Source organism: Coenobita brevimanus, chromosome 21, assembly GCF_032717465.1.
Source record: "Coenobita brevimanus isolate Jiangsu-jjx chromosome 21, ASM3271746v2, whole genome shotgun sequence".
NCBI classification, from domain to species: domain Eukaryota; kingdom Metazoa; phylum Arthropoda; class Malacostraca; order Decapoda; family Coenobitidae; genus Coenobita; species Coenobita brevimanus.
In genome coordinates this window covers 31557885-31585746 of record NC_136974.1, presented here as the reverse complement: position 1 = coordinate 31585746, position 27862 = coordinate 31557885, and the positions used below count along the sequence as shown (strand labels likewise).

General features: G+C 40.8%; 3 protein-coding genes across 4 annotated transcripts; 2 read left to right on the top strand and 1 right to left on the bottom strand.

Moving 5' to 3' along the window:
• Positions 1-197: 197 nt before the first annotated feature.
• LOC145392254 (elongation factor 1-alpha-like) lies at positions 198-12899 on the top strand. The gene is made up of 3 exons (XM_080266720.1): positions 198-253; positions 10596-11380; positions 12035-12899. Exons 2-3 carry the CDS (start codon positions 10628-10630, stop codon positions 12665-12667), a joined length of 1386 nt encoding a protein of 461 aa, XP_080122846.1. The 5' UTR covers positions 198-253; positions 10596-10627; the 3' UTR covers positions 12668-12899.
• A 4542-nt stretch (positions 12900-17441) lies between these two features.
• On the bottom strand, positions 17442-21812 carry RpLP1 (Ribosomal protein LP1). The gene is made up of 4 exons (XM_080266721.1): positions 21597-21812; positions 20479-20665; positions 17837-17908; positions 17442-17498 (listed from the first exon to the last, which is right to left on the bottom strand). The coding sequence occupies exons 1-4, from the start codon at positions 21666-21668 to the stop codon at positions 17485-17487; spliced, it is 345 nt and encodes a 114-aa protein (XP_080122847.1). The 5' UTR covers positions 21669-21812; the 3' UTR covers positions 17442-17484.
• Positions 21813-22309: 497 nt separating this feature from the next.
• On the top strand, positions 22310-25695 carry mRpL49 (mitochondrial ribosomal protein L49). 2 transcript variants are annotated; one of them, XM_080266656.1, is made up of 5 exons: positions 22310-22442; positions 22711-22936; positions 23536-23617; positions 23797-23920; positions 25123-25695. In XM_080266656.1, exons 2-5 carry the CDS (start codon positions 22739-22741, stop codon positions 25310-25312), a joined length of 594 nt encoding a protein of 197 aa, XP_080122782.1. In that variant the 5' UTR covers positions 22310-22442; positions 22711-22738; the 3' UTR covers positions 25313-25695. The 2 variants fall into 2 exon arrangements, with proteins under 2 accessions (XP_080122782.1, XP_080122783.1); XM_080266657.1 differs by having other exon boundaries at positions 22326-22448.
• The last annotated feature ends 2167 nt before the right edge of the window (positions 25696-27862 follow it).

The window sequence follows — 27862 nt, the reverse complement described above, 5'->3', positions numbered from 1 at the left end:
ACCTCCCTTTTAATGAGCCTAAGTAAAACTTCTAAACCCAAAATTCATACTAAAATATCCATCATTAAATTCTACATCTTTAAAAACTTATAAATTATTGAATATATTGCATTTCGGTACCCAATTTCCCCTCTGACTGCGACTTCGAAGAGGGAGGGTGAGGGGAAGTAATGGCAACTCCCCTCTAAAGCAATATTGCAGACCAGCTCCCAAGCAGTTGTCATCTCCCTCTCTCTGCCAAGCCGGCGAACAGGTACGACCGCCTTGTCTCCGTAAGAAGTGAGAATTGTACAACTAAGGCTGAAATCTTCAACAATGTGCAGTGTTGGCCGGTCCGGTGTGCAATATAATGGAAAAACAGCATCGACAGCTTGGATTGAGGCATTTGCAAGACCGTCCGCAAAATCATCGCGAAATGGTCGATAAGGAGGCATGCCGGAGACGACCCGTACCCTTTCTCGTAGAAAAATGGCACATATTCACCCTACAGCGGGTGAATTGTGCGGGGGCGGTGTAAAAATACCGTCCAATGCTTTTTTTTACCCACTGAGCTGCGGGAGAAAGGGGAGAAAAGTTAAAAATACTACGCACCGGTTCGCTCTCCCCAACGGCTGCCATCTTTCCTGTGCGTGGTGGTTTGCAACAAATTTGCAATGAGCGCTTGAAGAGATGGAGATGCATATCCACCCTTATAATTAACCCAAAAATGCAAAAAAAAAAAAAAAAAAAATGGTAGGAAATAATTACTTTACAAGAGGGCTGTGCCGGAGAAACTGAAGAAATATAAATACATGAAGTTTCTCGGTATATTAATTTGCAAAAATAATTTAAAAAATCAAAAATCGCATAACTGTTACCGCGCAATTATGAAACAGTCAATATCCAAGTTAGAAAATCAATATAACCATGTAACTACGTTAGTGAAGTGAAAGGTAACGGGGATAGCCTAACAACTGATGAAGGTAGGCCAAAATATAACATTTTCACCATTTTCATCATCCGATCAATGTCAACTTGATGCTTAGTTAATTAAAAAATTTGAGATGCACGAAGTAAGTTACAATAATTTCCTTCCGTAACCAAGATTTGTGTATGCGGGAACTAAAAATGGGATATGACCTTCCTTGTTGTGCACCTGCAAAAACAACTCTTGGGTACGACAGGAGATTGATCATATAAATCTGTCTCACGTAAAGGTTAGCAAAGGGAAAATGGAAGTCTGTGAAACGAAAATAGAGGTTAGCGAAGGGGAAGCGGAGGTTAACGAAAGGGGAAATGGAAGTTAGTGAAGTGGAGGTTAGCAAAGATTATGGAGAAACAAAGGAGGTTGGGGAATGGACAGTAGATGGAATAAAAGCAGTGAGGGTTAGTTAGTGTAATTGCGAAGGTCGGGAAAGGGCAAAATGGAGGTTAAGATTAAAGGTGAAGGGTTAGAAAGGAGCGAGGGTTTGGGAACAGGAACATTGCTACTATTAAAGGGGAAAGATATTGTATGTAGCGAAGGGTACGAAGATGAAAATATGAACAGGATTAAAGTGGAGAGACGGAAATATAAGTAAATAGCGGAGGTAAGGAAGAGAAATTGGGAAGTATGAGAAAGGGGAGAAAGAAAGTAGCGAGATAGGAAAGGCGGGAGAGAATGGATAAGGAAAACGGCAAAAATGTGAATATGGGTTTAGGAAGAGGAAAGAAGTCAAGTTGCAGACCGTAAAGAAGGGCGAGAATTAGGAAATGGTAGAAAGTTTAAGAAATAGTGTATAGGAAGAAGGACAACAGATGAAAGAGATGTAATGGAAATGGAGGAAATCGTTAAATGATGATGGATGGTTTGGCAGGATTATTACGGTAGGGTTTAAATAGAATCACAGACCCCAGAGCACTACTAAAAGGAGCGGCTTCAAAACTATATGATGCAAACTTTTCAGGAAGTCCTAGTAGGCTAGTATGTCATTACAAATTCATCTTCACTTTGCTTCAGAGTAATAATTCAGTGTGCGATAGAATTTTCATATATATATTTTTTGGCACTAGACTGTAGCTATTCCATTCTTACATATTTATTATTGTTCTCTTATTGTTTCGTTAAAGTATACCACCAAAGGCTCACTTCACAATATGATTACCCAAGCCACTGAATCATCCTTTTTGTGTTTCTGACCTAAGTTATATAAACCTTCATTCAGTGTTTTATCTTTTTCCTCTAGTTCGTAAGTTTGAGTGCACCTGCTTAACTCATGTACCCATACTAGTTTTAATGTTTTTTGTTTGTTTTAACAGTATTAATCTGAGGGTTTGGTGGGTGGGAGGAAAGGGTCAGCTGTTCTTACACGCGGTAAACGTAGTGGCATCGTAGAAATGAAGCCGTACTGGCTGTTGTATTGGTTATGGAAGGGTGAATGTTGCCCTGTTTGGTTTTGGTGTTACGGTGAGGCTGCAGATGAGACGGAACGTTTTTAGGGGTGAAGTTCGTGAAGTGTGGTCATACCTATAATACATTTACTCTAACCTGACCAAGATCTCTAACCCCTTTCAGCTCTGATGATCGGGTTGTAGGGAAGATATGACTAGTAACCCAGGAAATTCATCCCTACCTCCTAACTAAGGCTTATCGAATTTTATGCAACCACGACTTAATATGCAAGTAATGGGAGTGGTCCAGTTCTGTCAGGTGAAAACAAACCCAGTGTAGTTGGTCTGTGGTGACTAGATGAAATGGATGGGCGAGGCACGGTGACACCCGATAGGAAGTGCAGTAGACAGAGTACAGGTGGCTGTTTCCCTCTCTCTCCCTTTTTCCTTTGATAATTGGTAGGATTATTTTTGCTGCATTGATGGGAGTCGCTTCTTCATCTGGTATTATAGTGACTGCTGTCAGTGTTGAAAGTCTCTGAGCGCCTTGAATCCTCTCTTGTCTGGTACTCTAACACATTTCACCTGTTTGCTGTGGCGTGGACTCCAGAGACATTGAAGTGCTCTGTTGGTTCAGCTATTGATTGGAGCTCTCTAAATACAAGAAAATAAATGTCAGCCGGATGAGTCAGTGGCACAGTTTCACATAACACATCAGCCTCATGGATGTTCTTGCTGTAGCTGAAGATTACGTTGGGGAGTACCCAAGATCAAACAGATTTATCTTGCCGGGGATGCTGGCTACATATGATGAAAGTCATTCTCCCAGACTGGCCAAGGATCTGGAGTAGCACAGACTTCTGTTTCATCGCGCAAGAAGTTCACCGGGAAAGAACAAGAAGAAATTTGTCAAGGAAATAACTGAGGAGGTAGAAGGTTGCTTTCAGGCAAACGACCTTCGACCAGCTTATCGATCCCTGAAGAAACTCCACTCCAGACCCACCTCTCAGGTTAACTCAGCTGATGGGCGATTTGTGTTAAGGGTAGGTGAGAATAGGGATCGTTGGGTTGAATACTCTGAAGAACTGTATATTGCAGAATACTCCAGTGCAGGGTTTCCATTGTCTGGTGTGCAACAACTAGCTGTTATTTCACCAGTCAACGACGCCATGCCTTCCCTAATTGAAAATGAAATCAAGAAGGCAGTGGTTGAAAACTGGTAAGACGGCTGGTGTTTGTGGCATTCCTGCAGGGCTACTCAAAGCTGGGGATAAAGTCACGATTCATGTTGCATATGCAGTCACTGAAGTCGTTTGGCACGCTGGCAGTGGCAGCTTCATTTCTTAAAAGATAGGATGGGCTTAAGGGGGGCTTCCTGGAAGCAAGGGGGAAGGGAGACTGAGGGGACCTGAGCACCAAAAGAGAGAGGCAACAAGCTAGGGGGTCTTGAGGGCTGAGAGGAGTTTGGGGGGACTTAAGCACCCAAAGCCCTCCTTTAGTGCCGCCACTGCATGCTGCATCAGTCCACCTGACTGAGCTGTTTAGTACCAACACAATACATGAACACCAACTCTAGTTATATGGCATGTTGTGCGTTTCCCTGAGGTTGACCCCTGCTCATAGGGTAGTATCTGAAAGACAACCTGCACTGAAAGAAACCAAGGGGAAGGCCGCAAAACTCATGGATGGAGCAAGCCAGTCATTCCTATTGGGAGATATACTTGGGTGGGAAAAGAGCTGCTGCCTCGAGGCTTGCACAGAGGGTCACCTCCATGTGGAGTCTGAAAGTGAGTAAGGTTGTGTTCCCCGTGGTGTTCATACTGAGTGTGAGTCTCGTGGGGTATCTTTTAGGCTGGCAGTAGACCAGTAACTCAAACTTGAGGGTAGTGAGAAGGTTAAAGGAGACAAATTCTAGTCCATTCCTAACGAGATATCTTCCAAGTTGAATAAAATCCACAGGCAGTAGCACAAATGGAAAAATTGGTCATAGTACCGTCATCAGATACGTACGCCATAAAAAAAAAAATAATCCATCCATCCATCATCCAATCCTACGTTGTCCCAGGAGGAGCATAGGAGCCCGGGGCTAGGCAGTTGGTCCTGACATTTAAGATGAGAGTGAATTATAATAATAATAATAATTACTGCTCCCTCTGGTATATTGGGACATTTAAGGGTACATGACCAGCCTACTTCCCTTGGTGGCATTATAAGATCGGAAATCCTCTAGCCATACCTGTAAATTGCCCACTCTCTCGGCAGTGCTGATATATCGTGTTTTACGGAGCACAAAGTGACGTGTTTGTGAAGATGGGCTTTGTAGATCGGTTAGTAGGTGTTGCAGTCCATTACATCAGGTGGTGGAGAGGGACGCCTTCATGTAGTCACATTGATATGACCGGGTGCTGGAGCTGCCCAGTTGTATATAAAGTCCCTCAGTCCTCTCCTGGTTCCTGGAAGGAGGATGGTGGACTGCGGAAGAATGGCAACTTTGGCCTGCAGTCCACCATATTCACGTGCAGATGAGCCTGGGTTTACAACTATTACTATTACTACCATTCATAATATTAACTTGAGATCAGATATCCTAAGTCTGTCTTGGAATCCGTACCCTCATGAATACGACACTAGGTGAGGTGAGCGGAAGAGTGAGCAGGATAGGCTGAGTGGTGGGGAGTGGCTGCGGATGTATACCAGGCCAGTAGCCACGGGGGGCTATGGAGGGACTTAGCCCTCCCCCCCCAAAAAAAAAAAAAAAAACTAATTAGCCCCCCAGAAATTTTTCATTTAGAAGCGTATAGGCTATGATTTGCAGACACATAAACTGTGAAAATATACGAAAATTCAAGCCAGATATACTAGTTATGACACATGATTTTATTTTATAAAGCTACAAGTTCAATGACGGTTATCATAATTATGGTCACGATGTAATTCATTATATGCAAAAGAAGCTGGTATAGGTTATAGGTGTTAGACGGGAATTTAGTTGAACCCGGTCGAGGTTGAATGAACCGTATCAGCACGGCAGCGGTTTGCATATCTATATGTAGGAAAACGGCGTGCAACACCGTTTCAAATTCAAACTTATACCTACGAAAACACCGTGAAGCCTACCAACTTGGCAGTCTGGGCCCTGGCACACTAGATAGTGGGTGCAGCGTAGAGCGTCACCCAACCGACAGTGCTAAATAGTACTTAGTGGGACGAGTGATTAGGTACGCACGTCTTCTCGTAACCTCGTTAGGATATCAGTGCCAGTTTGCAAATTGCAATACTGCCGGAGTTATAATTAGCTTTGAAAAAGGTACGAGTTGAAACTCATGAAAGTTGAAATAGCTATGAAGTTATGGAAAGTATCTTGAAAGCTAGGAAATATATTTATCATTAAAATATTTTAACCTGCAGTTTTCTGAACGTTCATTTTGGTACCAAAAAATTGGTTTCAGCTGGTTTTAGTCCTTACACTTACATAATGCAGCATATAGTTAGTTCATTACATGTTCATGCAATACATTCTATAAGAAGTATACGTGGAGGGAAAAGTATAAAAAAAATAAAGCCCCCCCCCTTGCGATGGAGATGGCCTCCCCAAATTTCAAGTCCTGGCTACGGGCCTGATGTATACACAGTGAAAAGGGACGTCAAAGGCAGTGACGTAGCCAGATGTCCACAAATGGGGTGGCCAAAGTGGGTTCAAACCCTATTCTGGGCTGGCCAAGATGGGGTCATGTCCCATTTTGGGTTGGCCAAGGTGAGGTCAGGCCCTATTCTGGGAGGCCCATTGAGTGTGTTAATTTCAAATATTTATCACACCTGTGTTAATGGTCCAATGTGCTCTTAAGATGCCTAGCACAGCAGGAACTGAAATTTATTATGGAATAACTCGTAGATCGAAGTTGCAGGTAATGGACTCCAATGGGAGGGGGGGTTGGGGTACATAGGGGTCAGGGGTTTGACGAAGGGGGCTCGGACTCCCCAGTTAAGTCACTAGTCAGAAGTCGGCTGGCACTGTACTGTATATAGGTATCCTTAACACTAGACGGAGGAACAAAAACTATGTGTTGGATAGTTGGAGAGCAGTGTGTAAAACAGATCGGGATGGTCGTGGGGCAGTGCGAGATGTATGTGCCCCTTCAATATTGCTATTTTTAGATCAGTTCCTCCCAACAACAATATCCATCATGCCCACACAATCCCTCTTCTGTTATGTTCAAGGGGTTCATTCACAAAATATTGTAGAGTCAGCAGTTATGGACCGTCCAGGGTAGGCCAGATGAGCCATGTTTGGTGATAACTGTAGTAAATTATGAAATGCAGAAACATGACTTTTCTTACCTCTGCACCGAGAACAGGATGATCACAAGACAATTATACGTGAGCCATTGAGAGAGAGCTAGGTATCTGAATACAGTAGCAACAATTAAGTAGCAGTTACCAGTGGAGGGAGTAGGGATTCACAAATTATATTGCCAACTCTCTTAACTATTAATTGCTTTTGCAGGAAAGACAAGGAAGCATAATGTTCCCGTGTCTCTTGTTCTGTATGCTAAATGAGATCTTAGTTATGGGTGGAAAATTATCACGAGTTGTTCGTCAATGATGCTGGAAGCGAAAAGGGGAGTGCAGAAACTTCCCATGACTTGGTTTTCGTCCAAAATTAAATCCGAGTTAGGTTCTTATCTTACCTAATTCTTACCTAACTGTATCTTTACAGGGATGACTCAAGCTCGTACTGTCCCGTGTCTTGAACCATGTTTATCAGACCATCCATCCATCCATCATCCAATCCTATGTCGCCCCATGAGGAGCGTAGGAACCCGGGGCTAGGCAAATTGGTCCTGACATTTTAAGACGAGAGTGATCAGCCTCACTCATCCCTGAGTGGCATCACGTGAGCAATAAACCCCAACCACATATATTTAAATTTATTAATTGTTTTGAGACACACTAGGCCATCTCATTCAGTAGTGCATTCCACTGATCAACTGCTTTATTTGGGAAACTGAATTTCCTTACGTCTTTATCACCTCTTTTTTGTGCAGTTTTCTGCAATATCCTCTTAATATTGCGTCTCCATAGGTTATATACTCATTTACGCATATTTTCTCTTTTCCCGTGATGCATTTGTATAACATAATCATGTCGTCTCTTTTCCTTCTCTCTTGTAATGTTGGCAGATTTAATTTCTCGCATATTTGTGCATCCGGGTACACAGTGTTGTATTAGAGCTGGTAATATTGATGGGAAGTTTCTCGTAGGACCATGTATGTGGTTGTAGAAAAAGGTTGGGGCAGGTGGTGATGAATTTGGATGGAACGAGCTTGAATGTTTCGTGGTTATTGAGGCAGGACAGGGTAGACCAAGGCTACATACATCCTGTGTAGTCTGCATGGGTGTGTAGTGCGCAGGATGGACGGTATATGTATGATGAAGATTAAATTCAAAGGTTGCATCTCGAAAAAGAACAACAGTTCACCTATACGGGAAACCGGTTATTTCCGCCACAAGACCTGCTGCCCGTGTATTGATCACGAGGTTACAAGGCTCGACTGGATTGTGTAATGAAAGCGTATCAGTGTAACCGAACTGTCGATTGGGATTTTTTTTTTTTTTTTTTTAGCATAATCATATCAGTTGATCGTTCCACATGTATCACCCACAATATTTAAACGAAATGGACATAGCTGGAAGAAATGAGCTTTGGTAAACAAGAAAATAAACATACATGGAGACGGGTGAACAGGAAGAAAGCCTGACAAAGTGACAAATGGCAGGCTAGGTAGGCCTAATATAAATATTTCTTTCGATTATCAGCATGAAAAGAAATATTAGCAGGGGCTCTATACAGGGACCAATATTTAGGCATATAATTTTAGAAATATATTTTTAAAAAGTATTATATTTTTCAAAGCTTTGTTTTACGCTCGTCAGTACTCTGCTTCTCCCCTCGAGCCGACAAAGCCGACATTCGTCAGCGTCAGGAATTTGCGTCATAGGTAAGAGTAATATATGGCGATGTTGTGGGTGAACGTGGTGATAGGTGAGAGTATAAAGGTGGCGTGAAAAGCGGTAACCTGTCAAGGAGAATTTAGCTGGTACCGTAGGGAATAATTGATACGGCCCATTGTTGTTGACGTCATTCTGCAGGAATTTACGCAGTAGGTGATCACTGACTTTTTCGAATTATAGTATGTTTTCACCAGAACAAGGCCACTTCCACAACTACAATACTAAGTCGTGGCTGCATAAAATTCGACGAGCGTTAGATATGACTTAAGAATTAGTCGCCTTGGTTGCTGTAGTACAAGTACAATCGACCCTCCAGTCTGATTACACTTGGTCGCAGATCGAACTGAAAAGGGGCCAAGAATCTCTAATCAAGTTGGAGCAGACGAACAGTAGATTTTTAATTCTGGCAACCACATACGGTTTCAGTAAAGAGTCAATGTGCAGCAAGTGGGTTAAAAACCTTTACCCTGTCACAGACAACCTGTTACTTGGACGATTTCTTCCAGCCCATGATTGGTGTCCCGACATTGATGGATTGATTTCTCCAGTTCAAGGACACATTTTGTGTCTTATTTTTACCAACGCAAAACTTTGATATGGCCATCGAGATCGTCCCAGAGGGTGGTAGGGTAAGAGACTGTCACAATTATCCCATCAACCCAAGGATTTATTTTGTATTTCCAAATCTAGTGCCAGATGATTTGCCTTGCAGAGGAAGTACCCATACAGATGCAGTAAACAGTTAAAGGAGTTATTGAAGGCTGTATCCAACCTTTTCATTTCAAATTCATTCCAAAGAAGATTAAATATTGTCAGTAACAAAAATAAAATAGATGGTATGGTACAGAAGGGGTTAAGTAGTTTACAGCGATAAAGAGACTAAGTAATGTCAGAGGGCAGCCGGCTAACCATATCATTATGATGATATCTTTCACTTTAATCTCTACCATTTTGTACATTTCTTCAACTCTGGTATCTGACTTCTCCAGGAAAAAAAATGAAAAAAAGAATGAAATGTGAAAAATAATTAGAGGCAAAGTTAACAATTAAATTTCATTAGTGCCTTAATGAGTTCTCAGATGGCTGTGATGGAAAATATAATTGGTGATAGTCAGGTCAGGCTGGATAATATCAGGGCTACTATCGATAGAAATATCTGTGGGGTTCCAGATATGAGGGGGTAATGAAGGAGCAATGTCCAGACCAATAAAAATTCAGAGGTAATGATGAAGTGTAAATGTGTAAGGGTAATGTCTGAGCTAAATGCCAAGGATAATTACCAAGCTTAATGTTAAGGGGTGTATAGCAGTTGATTAAACTTAACATGTAGGTGTAATGACAGGTTATTATCTGTTTGATTCCACAGGTTAATGCTGGGGGTAATGTCTGGGAGTAATGATTGAGGGTAATGTCTCGGAGCAGTGACTGAAGATAATGTCTGGGAGTAATATTTGGGAGTAATGACTGAGGATAATGTCTGGGAGTAATGACTAGCAGTAGTATGTGGAAATATTATTTTTTCATCATCATCTGTAATGCCCTGCACCCTATTGTAACCCTGTACGTCTTTCCAGCACCCTGCATAGTCCTCCGCCTGTCTCCAGTTTACGACACTACAGCCTTCGTACATACTACATAAGGTCTGCCTTTACCAACATATCCTTCAGCTTCACTTTCAGACTTTCTTTGACATCCTGTCTGTGTGTACAGTATGTTTGTTTTTATCCAATCAGTAGTTCCACATCTCATACCCAGCACCTTCTTTTCCATTCCAAAATACTGTACTCATAAATTTCTCATGTTGCGCCATACATCCTGCTCATGCCTACAGTTGTTAAAGAAAGCTAATTTCCACAGCTTGTAACCTAGAAAATTGTCGCTTGCTACACAAGTCTCACTCCTATACAGTGTGTGGGGTATTGACTATAGATAGTGTATGGTCTACCTTTAAATATACTGGATTACATTATCCATATATTGGGCCACATGCACCTTGAAGGGAGGAATACAAGATTCGTCTTTAAACCCATGTGTACTGTTCGGTTGGAGTCTGTTGGAAGCATTCAGGAGCAGGCAGAATGCTAACCAAACACAGTATCTTACAGTATGACCCCAGCACATGGTTTAATTACAGTTTAAAAGGGTTGAATATATCAGTGCTGTATATTCGCCAATAATTTTCACATACTATACTTCAGTGGCTTGTTTAAATTGATGTATTGTATTTTTTCCAGTCTGTGAGCTGCAGTGATATAGAACCCCAATCATGGGTAAGGAGAAAACCCACATCAACATCGTGGTGGTGGGCCACGTAGACTCTGGCAAGTCCACCACCACTGGCCATCTCATTTACAAGTGTGGCGGCATCGACAAAAGAACCATCGACAAATTTGAAAAGGAGTCAACAGAGATGGGTAAAGGCTCATTTAAGTATGCGTGGGTGCTGGACAAGCTGAAGGCTGAGCGTGAGCGTGGCATCACCATTGACATCGCTCTGTGGAAGTTTGAGACCACCAAATTTTACGTCACCATCATCGACGCCCCTGGCCATCGTGATTTCATCAAGAACATGATCACGGGAACTTCCCAGGCAGACTGTGCCGTACTGATTGTGGCAGCTGGTACTGGTGAGTTTGAGGCTGGCATCTCCAAGAATGGCCAGACACGTGAGCACGTACTCCTGTGCTTCACCCTGGGGGTCAAGCAGCTCATTGTGGCAGTCAACAAGATGGACAGCACAGAGCCTAAGTACTCTGAGGCCAGGTTTGAGGAAATCAAGAAAGAAGTCTCAGCTTATGTCAAGAAAGTGGGCTATAATCCTGCTGTGGTACCAATCCTTCCTATCTCTGGTTTCAATGGTGACAACATGTTGGAAAGGTCAGATAACATGCCCTGGTGGACCAAGAAGAAGATTGATCGCAAGAGTGGATCATATGAATACACTACACTGTTTGATGCCCTGGACAACATCGAGCCTCCTTCCAGACCTTCAGATAAACCTCTCCGTCTTCCTCTCCAGGTAGTGATCAGTATATTTTAATGTAATTACTAAATTTTGAATGAGCAGGATGTTTTTAAAGTACTTCACAAAGAATAGTACAGTTTTCCATTAAGTCCGGATGTAATATATTTACATATTTTTGTATCGGCTTAAACAGCATAAACTGTTTTATTGAATATAGATTAACCTGGCCAAGTGTGCTTCAGAACATTATCAAGTAATCATTGTTATACCATACCAGAGTCAACTTTGTTTCAGTACCAGTACAAAGTTATAGATTGCCAGAGCTTTACCTGTTGCATTTATGCACTGTAGCTGTTAGCTTAATTATCTGTACATGGCTAGATGCCTTAATCCCGGAGGAAGCCATAATCAAATCACCTTGTCACTTCTCCCTTCAGGCAACCCTTCCTCCAGTTCACACCATCACCATCCATCCAGACTCAGTGTCACACGCATAGTCTTAGTCAGTCCCTCATTCTCCGTTATTTCCACATGGCCAAACTACTGCAGACCATGGTACATTTAGGACGTTCCAGTACATCCACATCAGTACCACAGTGCCCACAAATCATTTGGTACTGTAGTTCTGTATCTCACAACCACCAACCCAGATAAATGGGTGACTTCATACTTCTTCATAGTAGTCTGACAATATTTTATTGCCAACAGGATGTGTACAAGATTGGTGGCATTGGAACAGTACCTGTGGGCCGAGTGGAGACTGGTGTCCTCAAGCCTGGCATGGTTGTCACTTTTGCCCCCACTGGCCCCACCACTGAAGTCAAGTCTGTGGAAATGCATCACGAGGCCCTCACTGAGGCTCTTCCTGGTGACAACGTCGGTTTTAATGTGAAAAATGTATCTGTCAAGGACCTCAAGCGTGGATTTGTGGCCTCAGACAACAAGAATGACCCAGCAAAGGAGGCAGCCGACTTCACATCCCAGGTAATTGTACTTAACCATCCTGGCCAGATCCAGCCTGGGTATTCCCCTGTCCTGGACTGCCACACAGCCCACATTGCCTGCAAATTTGCTGAGCTCATCCAGAAGATCGACAGGCGTACCGGTAAGGAAATCGAGGCTAACCCCAAGCACATCAAATCCGGGGATTCCTGTATTATTAAAATGGTACCAAGCAAGCCCATGTGTGTGGAGACCTTCCAGCAATACGCCCCACTTGGACGCTTCGCTGTGCGTGACATGAAACAGACGGTGGCTGTGGGTGTCATCAAGGAAGTGACAAAGAAGGAGGGGACGGGAAAAACTACGAAGGCTGCTGAGAAGGCCCTGAAGAAGAAGTAACTATCTGCGTGGTGGGTTGCGGGCCTGGCCAGGGGTGCCGCTACCATGGGCTCTCTGTCAGCTACACCCAACACTTTCATATGCCACAGGAAGGTTGTTAGGAGGAAAGACACCCGGCTATGTAGGGCCTCCATCAATCTAATAATTCAATATATCAAACCCATGTGGCATATTATATGGGAAACCAAGCTAATTAATTATATTCACCAGCTCTCAGTAAACTGTTGATACCCCTTGCCTTTCATTTCTCCCTTTTGGGACAAATGTACTTTGATTTAATTTCTTAATTTTGGTTTAGAAAAATAGCACAAAAAATCCCAGTGGTGCACATTAATGATACAAAAGTTATATTGTTAAGTTTGTGTACAGGATGCACAATATTAAGGCATATTTGATGTATTACCATGTAAGATTCTCATACTAATTTCTAAGTTCATAATGTTGGAGGTAGATTTTTGGTGCCAAAGATAAAACGTTTGAGTTAAGGTTTTCTTATATTTTATACCATGTATTGTGCTGTATATGATTTCTTAGAAAATGTCTCTATAAAGGATTAATATACTATATTCGCATCATTCCTGATTGGCTTAAAAGTGATGTCTTCTAAAGGAGCTATATGTTAATGATAAATGTTTTACTTGTCATCTGTGCTGTGCTACCAATGAATTATACAGCAAAATAGTTGCATAGTTATGAACTTGAGTACATATGCAAATTGAAGCTAGAGTTTGATATTTTTATGAGGAAATGACTGGAATATAGTAAGTTATCATAAGGTTTAGGCAAAGGATGGAAGGTGCAATGCTTAAGTCATAGTTCTGATTCTGCAAAGGAGATGCTGCTTTTCCATCACTATGCATAATGGGTGTAATAAGTTGCTAGGAATTTCAGGGCCTTTTTTGTAATTACAGTACTGGACTTTCACCATGATGAATAGGATCATTAGAAATTCACTCATCACATTTGCTAACTGACCTTTTCAAAGTGATGACGTACTTTCCATTTTATTCTGGTACCACCGGATGATTTTATTCTGTTTAATCCCCTGAATCTTATTTCTTGTTTTATATTGTATCCCTACATTCTCAGTGCAGTTTTCTTCAATTTAGGAAAACTTTTGAACATGAGGGTTTTAAAATAATCATGGATTTTGCCACAAAGAGGGAGGTGTCAAAACTAAATAAAATACCTGGATTACTTAGTGTCATTGGGGTTTGGGGGTTAAGGATCACTTTGAATTAGAAAGGTTAGATAGAACCATCAATAACCGCGTGTGTTAGTCAGTCTTCATTAACCTCCATTAAGTATTGTAAGATTGTATGGTGGTAGCCTGACTGATATGAAAAATGCATCATAAGATTGAAGGGGTTAAACCTATTGACATTATCCAGGCATGCTACACAAATTACCCATTATAACTGCTAACTCATTTTAGCTGTTTACAGGTACTTTCTTTTTTCACTAGATCTCTTAGATTGTCACTAACAATAGGAATTAACCATGCATTTTCTAGCTTTGCATGCATCTGGTGTGGAAATCATTAAGTACATGTTGAAAGTTTATTACGAAGGGTTTAATGCAGCAAGTGGTTTTAAGTAGTCACATTTTGTTCATTTAAGGTAATCAAGATTATGTTCATTTGTGTACACCATTTGGCTGTTATAACTAATGGAATTTTCTCCATTCTGATGATATATTGTTGGTTTATTCTTCCATACCCCAGCTTATTTAATTCAGCTTTGGAGCCTTTTTGAATTGAAGGTTTTAGTTATAGCTTTAAGTAAGCTCTTTACAGCTAAAGTCAAATAGAATCATCTGGTGGTAGTTTGAGTTGAATCAGAAATACATCATCAACTTTAAAGGGTTGTCTCGTATTTTCATTACTGCACAACATAGTGGATTGACTTCTTTACAAAATTAGGCCATTTGTAACTAACACAATAACTGCACACCTCTTCCTCTTATAACAGTACTGTACTTGGATTTCATTTAACACTAGAAGTGAAAACCTTGCATAAAAGTTGTGCTGTACGAGTTAAAGGCTAATGTGAGTTTTGATGTAATTAGCTGGCATGGTAGGAGCATTTTCTTCTCAGTAAATATAACCAACCATATTATTGATGCTTTTAAATTAATGGATTATCCAGCGTTCATGTTTGGGACAAGCAAAAAACCATACTATAGCCTTCCAAAAACCTTTAAAATGCATAATTGTATTCTGGTCCTGTTTTGTTGCCCTTCAAAGTTAGAACAAAGCATTTACTGACATTATGTATCCTAAAGTCAGAATTAACAACTTCAAATGGCCAAAATAATACTCAGTTCAATGCTTTAGTCTAGCTCAACTGGTTTGAATATAACCAACACCTAACCTCACTAATAAAGATTCATGAAGCCCCCCCTGTGAGTGTTATTAACCCAGTTAGGGAGTGTTTTGACCATAATGGTGATAATTTTTTTCGCTTGCTATGTTCACAGTAAAAATATAAAAATTCACCACCAGCACCATCATCGTCCATACCTTTTCTCACCCAAGGATTGGGTAAGGTAAGGTCCGAAAAGCATGGATAAACATAAGGGGGAAACTAATTGACAGCTTGCCCAGTGGAATGGGCTATATGCTCATTTCCACTACAACCTTTAAGATAAAACTTTTCCCCACGTTAGAGTATGAAAAGTTTGTTTTGGAACACATCCCTGACATTAGGACTGCCAGTATAGTTGCCCAACACCAAAGATTGGTGTTGTTCCAGGTTACATATATGGTCCAGTAAACCCAATGAAACCAGTAAGTTTTTTCTGAACTCTTATTTTATGCCTTTATAAAGGATACAGATGATGCAAAGGGGTTGGATACATTATTAATAAACTCATCGTGAGCCATTCCTCAGTTAAATAATAAATTGACAGCAGCAAGAATGAACTAAAAAGGTTGTCACAGACTCAAGGTTAACTCACCTCTTCAGCCATGGAATGTCTCAGCCCCTTTGTACAAAGTGCCCTCTTGGTCTTTACCCAGCTGAAAGTCAGCCAATCTCCCCCTCATCCTTCCAACTCCAACCCTCCTAATGTCTCTTATTCTTCAGGTCCCTGCATGGCCATACCAGCTCTGTAGGTTCTAACACTTTCCAACACAGCCACATCACAATGCTCCTTCACTTCTTCATTTGTAATCTCCACATGCTCCTCTTAGTTCTAAAGATGCCATACATACAGGATGAATAAAACAATTGTTTATAAATGAACTGGAAAAGGGGCATCACTGCCAAAAAGTCTGGAAACCACAATGATGTGTAAGAGTGGAGTGATGTATCAGTGAGAGAAGGGAAGAGTGACAGGCATGCTAGGATGGATAGTGATGGAGTGTAAGACCAGAGAGGGTCGAGAAGTATGCAAGGAAAGGGAGTGGGAGGTACGCAAGGAACAGGAGAAAGGTATGCAAGGAACGGGAGTGAGAGGTACGCAAGGAACGGGTGTGAGGTATGCAAGGAATAGGAATAAGAGGTATGCATGGGCAGTAAGGATGGAGTAAGAGGTTATGCATGGACAGAAAATGATGTGTGATGTATAGAAAAATGGGGAGTGACAATGTCAGGAGGAGGAGTTCAAGAACGGATTAAAATATCCAAGAGGAGACTACCTAACAGATGAAGAGGGCATATGGACAGGATTTAGTGATGCAAACTTTACCATCCAGTGGAACACCCCTTATATTTCGAAGTCATCCCTCATCTAGTACAGTACATGTTTGTCTTTGGTGGCTCCATTTTTTTGCAAGTAAATAATCACAAAATACTGTGGTCTTTGATTTTGAATACATAAAAAATATTAACTCAAATACACTTGACTATTTCGTGACATTTTTTTTTTGCCAGTCTGAATCGGATTGAGGCGGTAAAGGTTTATATCCAAGGGATGGTTGGGGTTGATTGTTCATGTAATGCTACTCAGGGATGAGCGAGGCTGGTCACTCTCATCTTAAACGTCGGGACCAACTTCCTAGCCCCAGGCTCCTACGCTCCTCATGGGGCAATGTAGGATTGGATGATGGATGGATGGATGAAGCCAGGATTTTGAGGGCTTGAATGATGAGTGAAAGGAAGCCCGGTCCATTGAATTGGGCAAACTTTGGATATCTTGACATTGCTACTCCTCACCCTGCCCTAGGGTGGGAGAGGTCTGATGATGAATTTGGTTGTGGGAGTCCTTGTTCCACAATTTTGCAGAAATCTTTATCTTACAGATGTCCATGTAACCAGGGAAATGAAATGAAAAGGTAGCACTAGGTAACAAAGACCATATGGCACTAATGTAACCAGGGAAGATTAAGGATTACTTTATACAGTGCTAAATGAAGTACGGCCAATCCACAATAATCTCTTACATGGGGAGCTGTACCACAAGTACAAATTAAGACACAGTGTACTAATACAGCTCCTAAATGTTTTTCTGTCTGAATGACTTCCCTATCAAATGGCTCAACTTCCATCACACACAACACTGCCATCTGTAACATGATTAATCTCATTACAATGGCTCACTAAGCATGACACCCTTGTGGTATTTTTCAACTGATTTTTTTGTTCAATGGAATGAACAAACTATGCACAGCTACTTTTTTCAGCAACAGGTATTTCAACAATCAACCCCACTCAAAAAATAAACAGTATTCCACCATATTCCTTGAGTCTACTGATGCACTGTATGCAATGAAATTAGTACTGTCATTCTTTTCTCTAAAAAGGCATGAGAGGAGGCCAGGAAAAACAACATAAAAACATTCCGAGTTTTATTTACGTCAAGGAATATTGGAACGTCTAACCGAACAAACCTGGAAAGAAAACAACACGTTAGTTATCTTCAATGATAAGAGCATTAAATTTAACTACTACCTTCATATCAGTAAGGGGAATAATAATCACTGAAAATCAGGTGAAACACGGAAAAAATAGCATCATGTTGGAAACTGCAGGCATTTGGAAGGTATATAGTAACAATTACGACATGTACAATCGCTCTAATAGCCAAATCTCATACTAACAAAAATGCAAGTAAAGGGTGTCCCATCTTGCATTTATCTGACCATCTACTCTTACTGTATAATATTCAATCCTACGCTAATCTGAAAACGCAATAATCCGTTATCTGAAAATGCATCACAAAACTTACTGAAGCCCATGTCATCATCAGACTCCTCGGACTCTTCTTTCTTTTCCTCTTTCTTGGCCTCAGCGGCAGGTGCTGAAATACAATTGGTAGCTATTAATGCCAAATGCGTGCAGGAACCTACTACAAAACACTTCATAAGGTCTCAGTGTCAAAAGCATAATCATTGCAGTCATGTGAAACACGGACAAAAAATGTATCATCATACTGTGGGACATTAACAACGTACAAAAGAACTACACTTCACTATTTGAGTATCAAAGTACACATATTAAACTGAAGCCTCATATTTTTTTTTAAATGCTGTATCCTCCTTTTTTGATAAGGGCTAAGGCATTGCCCCTGGGTAGAGGACTTAGGACTGGAGCATGTAGCACTTTATGACCGGATGCCCTTCTTAATGTCTACCAATAACCCTTGGGTGGACTCACGGCCGTATGCTTAAACACATATGGAGAGGCCCTACATTGGTCCCTACTTTACACACTAAGGAGAGTACAAGCATGCCCTCAATTTCTACATGGTATGCTAAGAGAACATTAAGGGAAAGGGGGCCGTTGGTACCCATGCGTGACCATTTGGTGCATCAGAAATGCTCCCGAGGGAGTCGCTGTGACTATTCTTTGTCCAGACCATGTCAATCACCACTAAAACAAAATAATTTCCCGTCATTTTTTATATATATCAGCACGTATTTGTACGTATACTTTATATACTATTTCAGTAATAGACTTTTCAATCAATACTTATGTTGTAAATATGATAGCGCTCGAGATAGGTCAGATTAGGTTAGGATAAATTTGGTTAGGTTGGCTTAAAACAAGTTAGGATAAATAAGGGTGGGTTGAATTACGAAAATTTATTTTAGGTTTGTGTAAATAAGCACTGATACAGGGCAATTTCGCTGAAAAATGGCGGTCGTCAGTCTTCGCGCACAGGTTAGGATAAGTTTGGTTAGGTTAGCAAAAAATTGGTTAGGTAAGGTTAGGAGAAATAAGGTTGGGTTGTTACGAAAGTTTAAGTTAGGTTTGTTTAAGTAGGCCTGCAAGGGTAATTTCAATCATATATGGCGCTCTAAGATGGCGTCCATCTGTCTTCGTGCACGGCAAGATAGTGGCTGTCCGTGAACAAACACCGTTTTTTAAAGCACTTTTTACCACATTTAAAAGAAACAAAAAACACTAACTTGAAAACACAATTCGAGAGTACTTGAATTCCATGAAGGGCTAAAGCAAGGAAAAAATGCAAAATAAGGTGGTCCTATGTCTCCTTAACGATTATCAAGAATTATGAATAGAATGCTCCTGATTAACTATAAATGGTATTATATGAAAATGAAAAACAGTTTGCAGTGCCTGAGATTAAAATGGAAAGATGATCCGATGCTGGCACGACGCTTCATAGTTTGGCCTATGAGCGAAGAACAGTACTTTTCTCGTTATAAGTATATATTAATGTATATTATTACCTTCAGCATTGACTAATTGTTCCATATTCAGCTAAATCACATGGGTAACGTATAAAAGTGGTTTACACATGTCAATTTTAGGATCTCGCCTACTGTTAAGTACTCTTTAAAAAATAAAAATGACTGCGTGTAACCGCCAGGGCAGAGACGGGCCCGAGTTTGACCTACTACTCGGTAACTTACAGCCTGCGTGTTTTAATAACCGACAGTTCAGTTCCAGTGTATGTTTGCATTGCACTTTTAGCAAGTTAAAATATTTTTTACATAAATTATTTACAATATTCTATGCCTTCTGGAGATACAGAGTTACTTTGTTACGAATAATTAAATATAGGGTTTGAGAAAGCCAAGCATTCCTCCCCTTTAAAAAATGTTGGAACAACCCCTACAAATTGAGGAAGACTTTTCCTACTTAAACTTTTAGCATACCGTTTTGATATAGGGCCATTAGGAAAGACCCTACCTTAGCTTTAAGCATACAGCCGTCAAACCTCCAACCCCTTGGCCAGAGCGGAGTGCTCTAACCCATGGCGGCTGTGGCTCTGTGTATTAGAGCGCTCCGTTCTGGCCGAAGGGTCAGAGGTTTGAGTCCACCCAAGGGACACTAAGACATCAGGAAGGGCATCTGGTCATAAAGTGCTACACGCTCCAAACCTATGCTCTTTACCAAGGTGCAACGCCATTGCCCTTATAGAAAAAAATGGGACACAGCATACAATTCCACACACACATACAAATCCGACAACTAATAGACGAAACTGATATACTGTATATTGGTCAGACCTTTAATGACAATAACCCCAGTTTCAGATTTTTCCCCTCCTGCAAGTTTGAATTAGGAAGGTTCTAATTTCAAAAGAACATCAAGTATTGGAGCTCATATGAGATGGGCGGATGGGATGGAGAGGTATATGAGAGAGGGGGGTGTGAGTTGGGAGCAGGGCAGTGAAATGGCGGGGGACAGGGCAACGTGGAGGCGATTTGTTTGTGGCCACCCCAAACGGGATTGAGACATCTGGCAATAGATAGATAGATAGATTTAACCTGTTCCCCTCATATATACACACGTTTTCCTCTTAAAATTGTGTAACACCTGCACACACCCTATCAATTACCCGTTCCCTTCAAATTCAAACAGTACACAAACTGCAGCTCTAATATCCCCCTGCCCCAGTACCTGCAGCAGCAGCAGCAGCGGGTGCAGCGGCAGGAGCACCACCACCACCTCCAGCACCAACCCCAGACCCAACGTTGCTAACCAGCGCCTTCAGGTCAAGTCCTGCTGCAGCCTTAGCAAACATGCCTGGCCAGTATGGCTCCACGTTGACGTTGGCAGCCTTTAGGATTGTGCCGATCTTCTCAGCCTGCGAATGATGATGCAAAGATATACTGTAGGAATATACCATAAAAACTGAAAACATAACTACAGGAACAACTAATCTGTTGCATTACCATGACAATGATTCCAATAATGAATCTTCCTATGCATATGAGAAAAATAAAAATAATCTGAAAATGTTTCACAAAAAAAAAAAAAAAAAAAAAAAAAAAAAAGAAGTTCAGTGACAAAACTCATCTCTTTGGTGAGGCAAGGCTTGAGGTTTCACAGACTGACTGGAAAAACACTACATCTACCAACAGCTGATGAAAGAAGGCAATATGAATGACAAGTTTACCACAGTTCTTCCAGCACCCAGAGGACACCAAATGGACACTACGGGTCATAGCTGCAAACATCTGAAGCCACAACATCGAATATCAAAGCAGAACAGAATCAATGCCACAACAATCAATACTTAGAAATCTCCCAGAAAATGCTGTCGTCTAATCCTAGTATAAAAGCATTAAAAAATCGTTATGAAAACTACATTAGAGAATCTCTGACCAGAGGCACCTCCATATGAGCCGACAGCTCCCTAGCCTCGTATCAGTCATTAACGGAAAACAGTAAATGCACTTAGTGTATGGAGCAATCACATGAGCATTAGCCCATCAAGAAATCTGTAACGGTAACATTGGAAATCAAAGTCGGCAGTGCTCCAAGTCAACCAAGGAAGACTGGGTGAAATAATCGACTCAAGTCCTTGCCTACCAAGTATCTGTTATAATTCAAACAAAATTTGGATTATTTACCCATTACACTACTGAAACAGACCCACTGTAAACAGCTAATGCACATGAATTTCAATATATATGAAGCATGATCCCCCTCTAACACTAGTACCCTCACGTGTGCCAGTCATGTAAACAAATCCCAAGGTGCAACGCCATCACACATTACTTCAATTTTCTTACCGTGATGGGTACCTCGTCGTCCATAAGGATGAGGGCGGCATACACGCACGCCAGCTCGTCGTTGGAGGCCATTTTGGATATTTGTGAGTGCTAGGATGAAGCTGCAACTCGGTGATACAAGACCACCTTTACCCCTACACGGGAAGAAGCAGCTGAGTCCACGGGAGAAGGGAGAAAGGGAGGCTGGTGCTGGTGGACTCGGTGGAAGTGGCCGAGGGTGGCGGAAGACAGTGAATGACGATCGCCTTGCGCATATGCATTGTTTAACCCTCTCATGCTGGTAGTATTCAATTCTAGTTAATATTAGATTATTTCAGTCAGCTGAGACTGAGATAGCCTGAGAGAAAACTGTTGTATCTGAACACTTCTGTCAGTCAGTACTATTCATGATTTCTTTGGATTTAACTTCACCTTCTTTATTTGTATATGTACTATGTATACCGTCACACCAATAAATATTTCAGTCAGTCATTATGCACCTTTTAGAACAATAAATATTTATCAATCAATGCAATAATCAACATTTCAATCAAAATTGCGTCACGTGTGTAACCTTTCAAATTAATGTTGTGTTGAATTCATAACGAAAGTAATATTCAAAAGCATTACACACTTCAAGTATTCAATAAATCGTCTACTTTGCTGGAACCGAATCAGCAATGCTGGCGAAGTGGTTTTAATGATCAAAACAACACTACTTCCCCCGGGGGTCCGGCGATTTTGCTATAGCCTCAATCAAAAAGCCGAAAGTTACCACGTGTCAAACAATCATTAAGTTTATATGCAGTTCTAGGTTACCAACTTACCACACCTTGTACATTAACCCAGACTACAGGAAGAACTCTGGTAAAGGTAATGGGGAACATTGCCATTTCATTTTATTACCTGTATCAGCATTTTTGTGACAGTGGATAGGGATCCCAGGGTTTGTTTTCTGGCATATTTTTCTCACTTGTTTGTGGTAAAAATATTAATGTAGTTTGTACAGTGTTTTGGCAGTTAACTTAGGTCTGTTGTCTCCATAACCACTGTCTCCCTTTAAACATTTAACTCATCAGTATAGGCAATACTGTATTAAATTTCAGCATCTTTAGACTGTTACTTACATTAACAGGAGGAACTGAGGTACAAGACAGTATGCAATGGCAGTCAACTGCCTGGTATCCATTGGGCGACTCTCCAGGACACACCGGGGGGCACTGGCAGTCCTGAATAGCCATACCAAAGGTGCTGCATCTGCCCTACATCGGTCCCTCCACACAACCTGTCATGTGGACAAGAGTTTTGGTACTGACAGACTTCCAGCTGGCCAGCACACCATACCTGAGTCCAGGGAACAGGTGAGGCAAATAGAGGCAGCCTTAGTTATAAACCAAAGTATGGTTATCATTATCAACATTGCCATCATCGTTGTCATCCAGACCTCCCTTCCCACCTAAGGATGCACTTATGCACTTAATGTTTTATACCGGTACTTATGGATATTCACAGGTACTCAGGCTCCCATGACATACTCAGTTGAATAAAATTATGAGGCATTTATTGGATTAGAATACAGTATTTCATTTATATTGACCATGAGAACATTAATAGTATCAGTTTGACAATGCCAGTGGTATGTGTTCATAAGCACACTAATGACATCCTGTGCTGTAGGAGGTATGGCACAGCTTGCAGCACAGTTCCTGATGCAGGGGAGGATCACCATAGAGTATATTTGTACACTGCTCATAGCTAAAGGGAGGCACACATCTTTTTAGTCATCATTTAGCAGGTGCAAGAATGGTTTTCATTTTTTCATTCATTGCCAGATGCCATGTATCCCAAACAGGATGGCCAAGGGCTTAGAGTTAATTGTTTTACAGGGAGGGGCACTAATCCTCCACCAACCCCACTTGACACGTATGGTGAATTTAAGAAATTAATGTTGTATTTTCAGTATGAGGTGTCGACAGCAGAATGGGCATATGTTGAGAGATTATTTCCCCCCACTGTCATACCCAGACCTAAAGCCAAGCCAGGTATGATTAAATTTTACCTTTTTAATAATCTAATTTCCCTTCCATTCAACAACATACTATTTATTCTTGTTATCTTTGGACTAGTTATTCAAATAGACTTCTTGAACTGAAACTGTTAGATATACCCTACCCTCTAATAACTCCATGGTTATGATAACATTTTTACCATTGCTAATCAGGCGACGTGAAACCATCAGGATGGGTGGCTCCGTCAGCAAAGCCTGGAGACCATCCCTATTTCGTCCATCGTGCTCCCAGTCACCTGCTCCCAGTCTATATGAAGCACACATCCATATTGAATAGGTGAGTGACAATATATCTATCTGTATCTCCTTATCTATTGATCTATCTCTTTATTTGCTCAAATGCCCTCATCCCAGGAATCATGGCCACAAATGAATCACCATCATATCACTTGTCATCCACCATCTGGCTTTCCTCTTCATCTCACACACCTTAACTCATAAACCTCTTCACTCCATCCATCCCCATCATCCTCAGTTTCCCTCTTCCCCCCACCCCTTCCACCTTACTCACACACACACACAGCTGTCTTCCTTTTCTTCACGAATGCCATTGTCATTGAGAATAACCAAAACTTTCAGTCCCTATGAAGCACAACCCCATACTGAATAGGTGAGTGACAGCTTTGTGCAGGAGTTTATTCAAATGTACCTCCCTTTTAATCTATTGATGCCATTATCACTGAAAATAGCCAAGATACAAATTGTACTTGTTTGAAATTGTTTCACTTAGTGTTTTATTACTAAGCCGCTGATGAAGTAGCCACCCTATCATTTTCATCACGTAAAGTTCCTTGTGATTCATCATGAAGTTGTCTTAAATTTAGAACTGAGTAAACTTTTGAGCTTTTAATCCCATAGTTATGAATCAGAAGAAAGTTGTCTGTCTTACAGTAACAGTTTATCTGCACACGTCCTAGAAATTAAGTGTGGAGATCAGTAACAACTTGGGTTTGAGCCTTGTAAATTACTTGTGTCCAACTGTGGGCATAGATATGTTATCAGTTCCCTGAAGCCCAGTAGTTCTATATGCCACACACCTTCATGTCCTCACTTCAGTACTGACACCCACCATCCATACTGAATACATGCTAAGGCAGTCTCATTCAGGACTAGTGTAATGGTACCTTATAGGCAAAGGTTTTTGTATACATTTTAATGAGTCTTACAGAAGATCCTTAAGACCTGTTTTAGTGAAATTCAAGTAATCAAACTTTTCCTTACCCTAGCTTGGAATTGCACTTATGTTTTTTGGACAGCAGATAACTTCTGTAACTATGGGTGTGTGTAAATCTTTGCTGTCACTCTAGAAAATATGAGAAATTATATTTGGTTGGGAATCATTTTCTAAACCATTGTCATTCATCATCATCCTGACTTTCGTACGGTACTTTAATATGGGGGGAGGTAGATTCCAAAAACAAGGAGATAAAATATATAAGTGGGAGAACTACTGACATCATATCCTTCTCCCCCACACAGGTACATAACATCACTACATCGGATTGAGGGTGATATCTTTGCCCTAGCGGAAGATCTGAAAGAATATCTGGAGCCGCGGAAGAAGACTCGCCTACTTAACATGAGAACCCATGAGCCTCACCAGAAGATACACATCAAGGGGCAGTATGTGGCAGAGGTCAGACAGTTCTTGATTGAGAAGGGCTTTTGAAGAGCTGAAGTAGAATGTTAGATTACTTAGCCAGAAGATAGAGGTGCTTAGCTGTAGGAAGTGTAGACAGTGAAAAGGTGGAGAAGGGCCCATTAAGCAAGTGTAGATAGTGAGAAGGTAGAGAGGTACTTTTGTGAATGAAGTGTAGATAATGCAAGTGTGGAGAGGGACTTTGAAGGGAGTGTAGATCAAGGGAAGGTAGAGAGGGATTCATGAGAGAGAATGCTAACAGTTGGAAACTAGGAATGAGTTTGAGAGAAGGTAGGTAGGTTCTCTGGATGTTAAATGGTGTTTAGAAAGTGGGAGAACAGAAAGAGGTGCAGTACTAATTGGAGATCATGAAATCTGTTACCAGCACCATGGCCCTTCCCAGGTTTGACCAGTTTTAACCCGTGGATTGTGCAGTTACTTTTTTTTTTTTTTTATCCCACCCCATGGTGTGGAAATTTTTTTTTTTTTTTTTTTTTAGTTTTTGTTTATTATAGGCCTAAACTTGAAGAAAAATATCCATGGCATCAAAAAAAAAAAAAAAAATCTCCCTCTCCATCTTTGTGCAGGGTCATGCATAAGTTTATGTAGGGGAGTAATGAAAAAAAAAAAAAAAAAATCTTTTTGTATAATATAAACTTGAAGATAAACATCCCAGGCATCATCTGGTGAAAAGAAAATAATCTCTCTCTCTCTCTCCATCTTTGCATACCGCCATGTGTAAGTTTGAGTAGGGATACAGTAGTTAGCAGTGATGCATGGCCAGCACAGCCTGAGCTGTGGCTCATAACGGGACTCTACCCAGTCTGACCTGTGGTTCGCAATCCATGGATTAAAGTGAGCAAAGTAAATCTTATCGTCATACCATCCATCATCTTCATCACCCAGATCTATTTCCCATGTCACTGTCATAAGCCTTTAACTATTTTTTTCATTTGACTACATTGCTGCAAATTTTAAATAGGAGTGCAACACTTTAGCTGGTCACTGGAAACTCCTAGAAAAACTGTCAAGGCACATAAGTATCCAACAGTGAAATATTCTTGAATAGGGTTGTTATATCAGAGTTGGTAAAGGATTTGCTGACATCCTAGCAGACAATCCCTCTCTTGGTTTACGAATAGATTTGTGTAGCGGTTATTTCAGCATTTTACATTGTTGATCTTTTGTTGTAAATAAACCAAAAAGTTACCGTTCATTTTGTTTATACTGACAGTTATATTTAATAATCCATTACAAAACTCAGCAACAGTTACAATATAAAGAAGGATTAATCATACCACTGAAGACTAAATATGTCTGTATTACCCTGGAACAGCCTTGAGGCACTACAGTATGATATATTCATTGGAACCTTGGAAGTAGGTACGGTAAATACTGTTTAAGCTATAAGCAGACTTTAGTGATATGATATGCTGGTACTCTCGTTTTTAACTAACAACTATAATTTTTAGCCTAAGGCACTTTCATGTATTACAGCACTATGATGTTTTAATCCGAATACATTCAGTCGTCATTTTCACTTATTGTAACAATAATGACTAGTTCCATTTTGCCCCTTTTTGAGTTATAGGGACATGCTGTTGTCCAGTGCATTGAAGGGTAGATGACCAGCCTGCTTCCTCTGGTGGTATTGCATGATTGAAAGCCTCCAGTCACCTCTTTGAGAATGAACATAGAGAAGGTCATCACACCAACTGGGATTCTAGCAACTGGACCAACAGGCATCCACACACACCAGGAAAACATCTCAGTTCAACATGTGAACCTCCTTAAATGTACTGTACACTGAAAAGTCTAAATTTCCCTATATGAATCCATTGCAGTATGGCACCGGTACTTGATGCACTACAACCATAACCATCATCATCATCCTAACTTTTTCCCACATGTAATGAAGTAGGAACACAAGTGTATGAAAGTGAGTGAACTAGCAGCAGCATGCCACTCTCCAAATGTGAAATAATCTTGTCCAGTAAATCTTTGAATAACTAACAGTACTGTATGTAGTTTGATTATTTTTGCACAGATAATAAAAAAGTTTGTTGACCTGCTATGACAGCTTAGCCATAAAATACCATACTAAACTTCTTATATATTGTAAATATACACAGTACATAGGCCAGTGGTTGTTTATACCTTGTTATATTAAGACCTGTAACTTGTATACTTAGCTATATATGGTAATAATGGAGCTATGCTATAGTATAATTCTAACATCTATATCACCAGATTATCACTAACTCCATCTCTGCAGCATATAAATTTTGCTAGAATTTTAGGGAAGACAAAACTCCTTAGACCTACATTACTTAAACATTGTGTGCTTATTAATTTGCCTGTAGTATGTGATGGAATTTCAGACATACGAGGTACTCCATATGCTGAAAGGAAGTTGTAGAATCATCATCATCATTCCCATTTTGCTTCATATAAACAGGAGCATGAGGGCCCTGGGTTGGGCTACTCAGTCTTGATGTATAAGGTGACAGTAGTCAGCCTCATGCGCCCCTGAGTAGTATTAGTACTGTCAAATATCATTATAAAGAGTGAAGGGGTGAA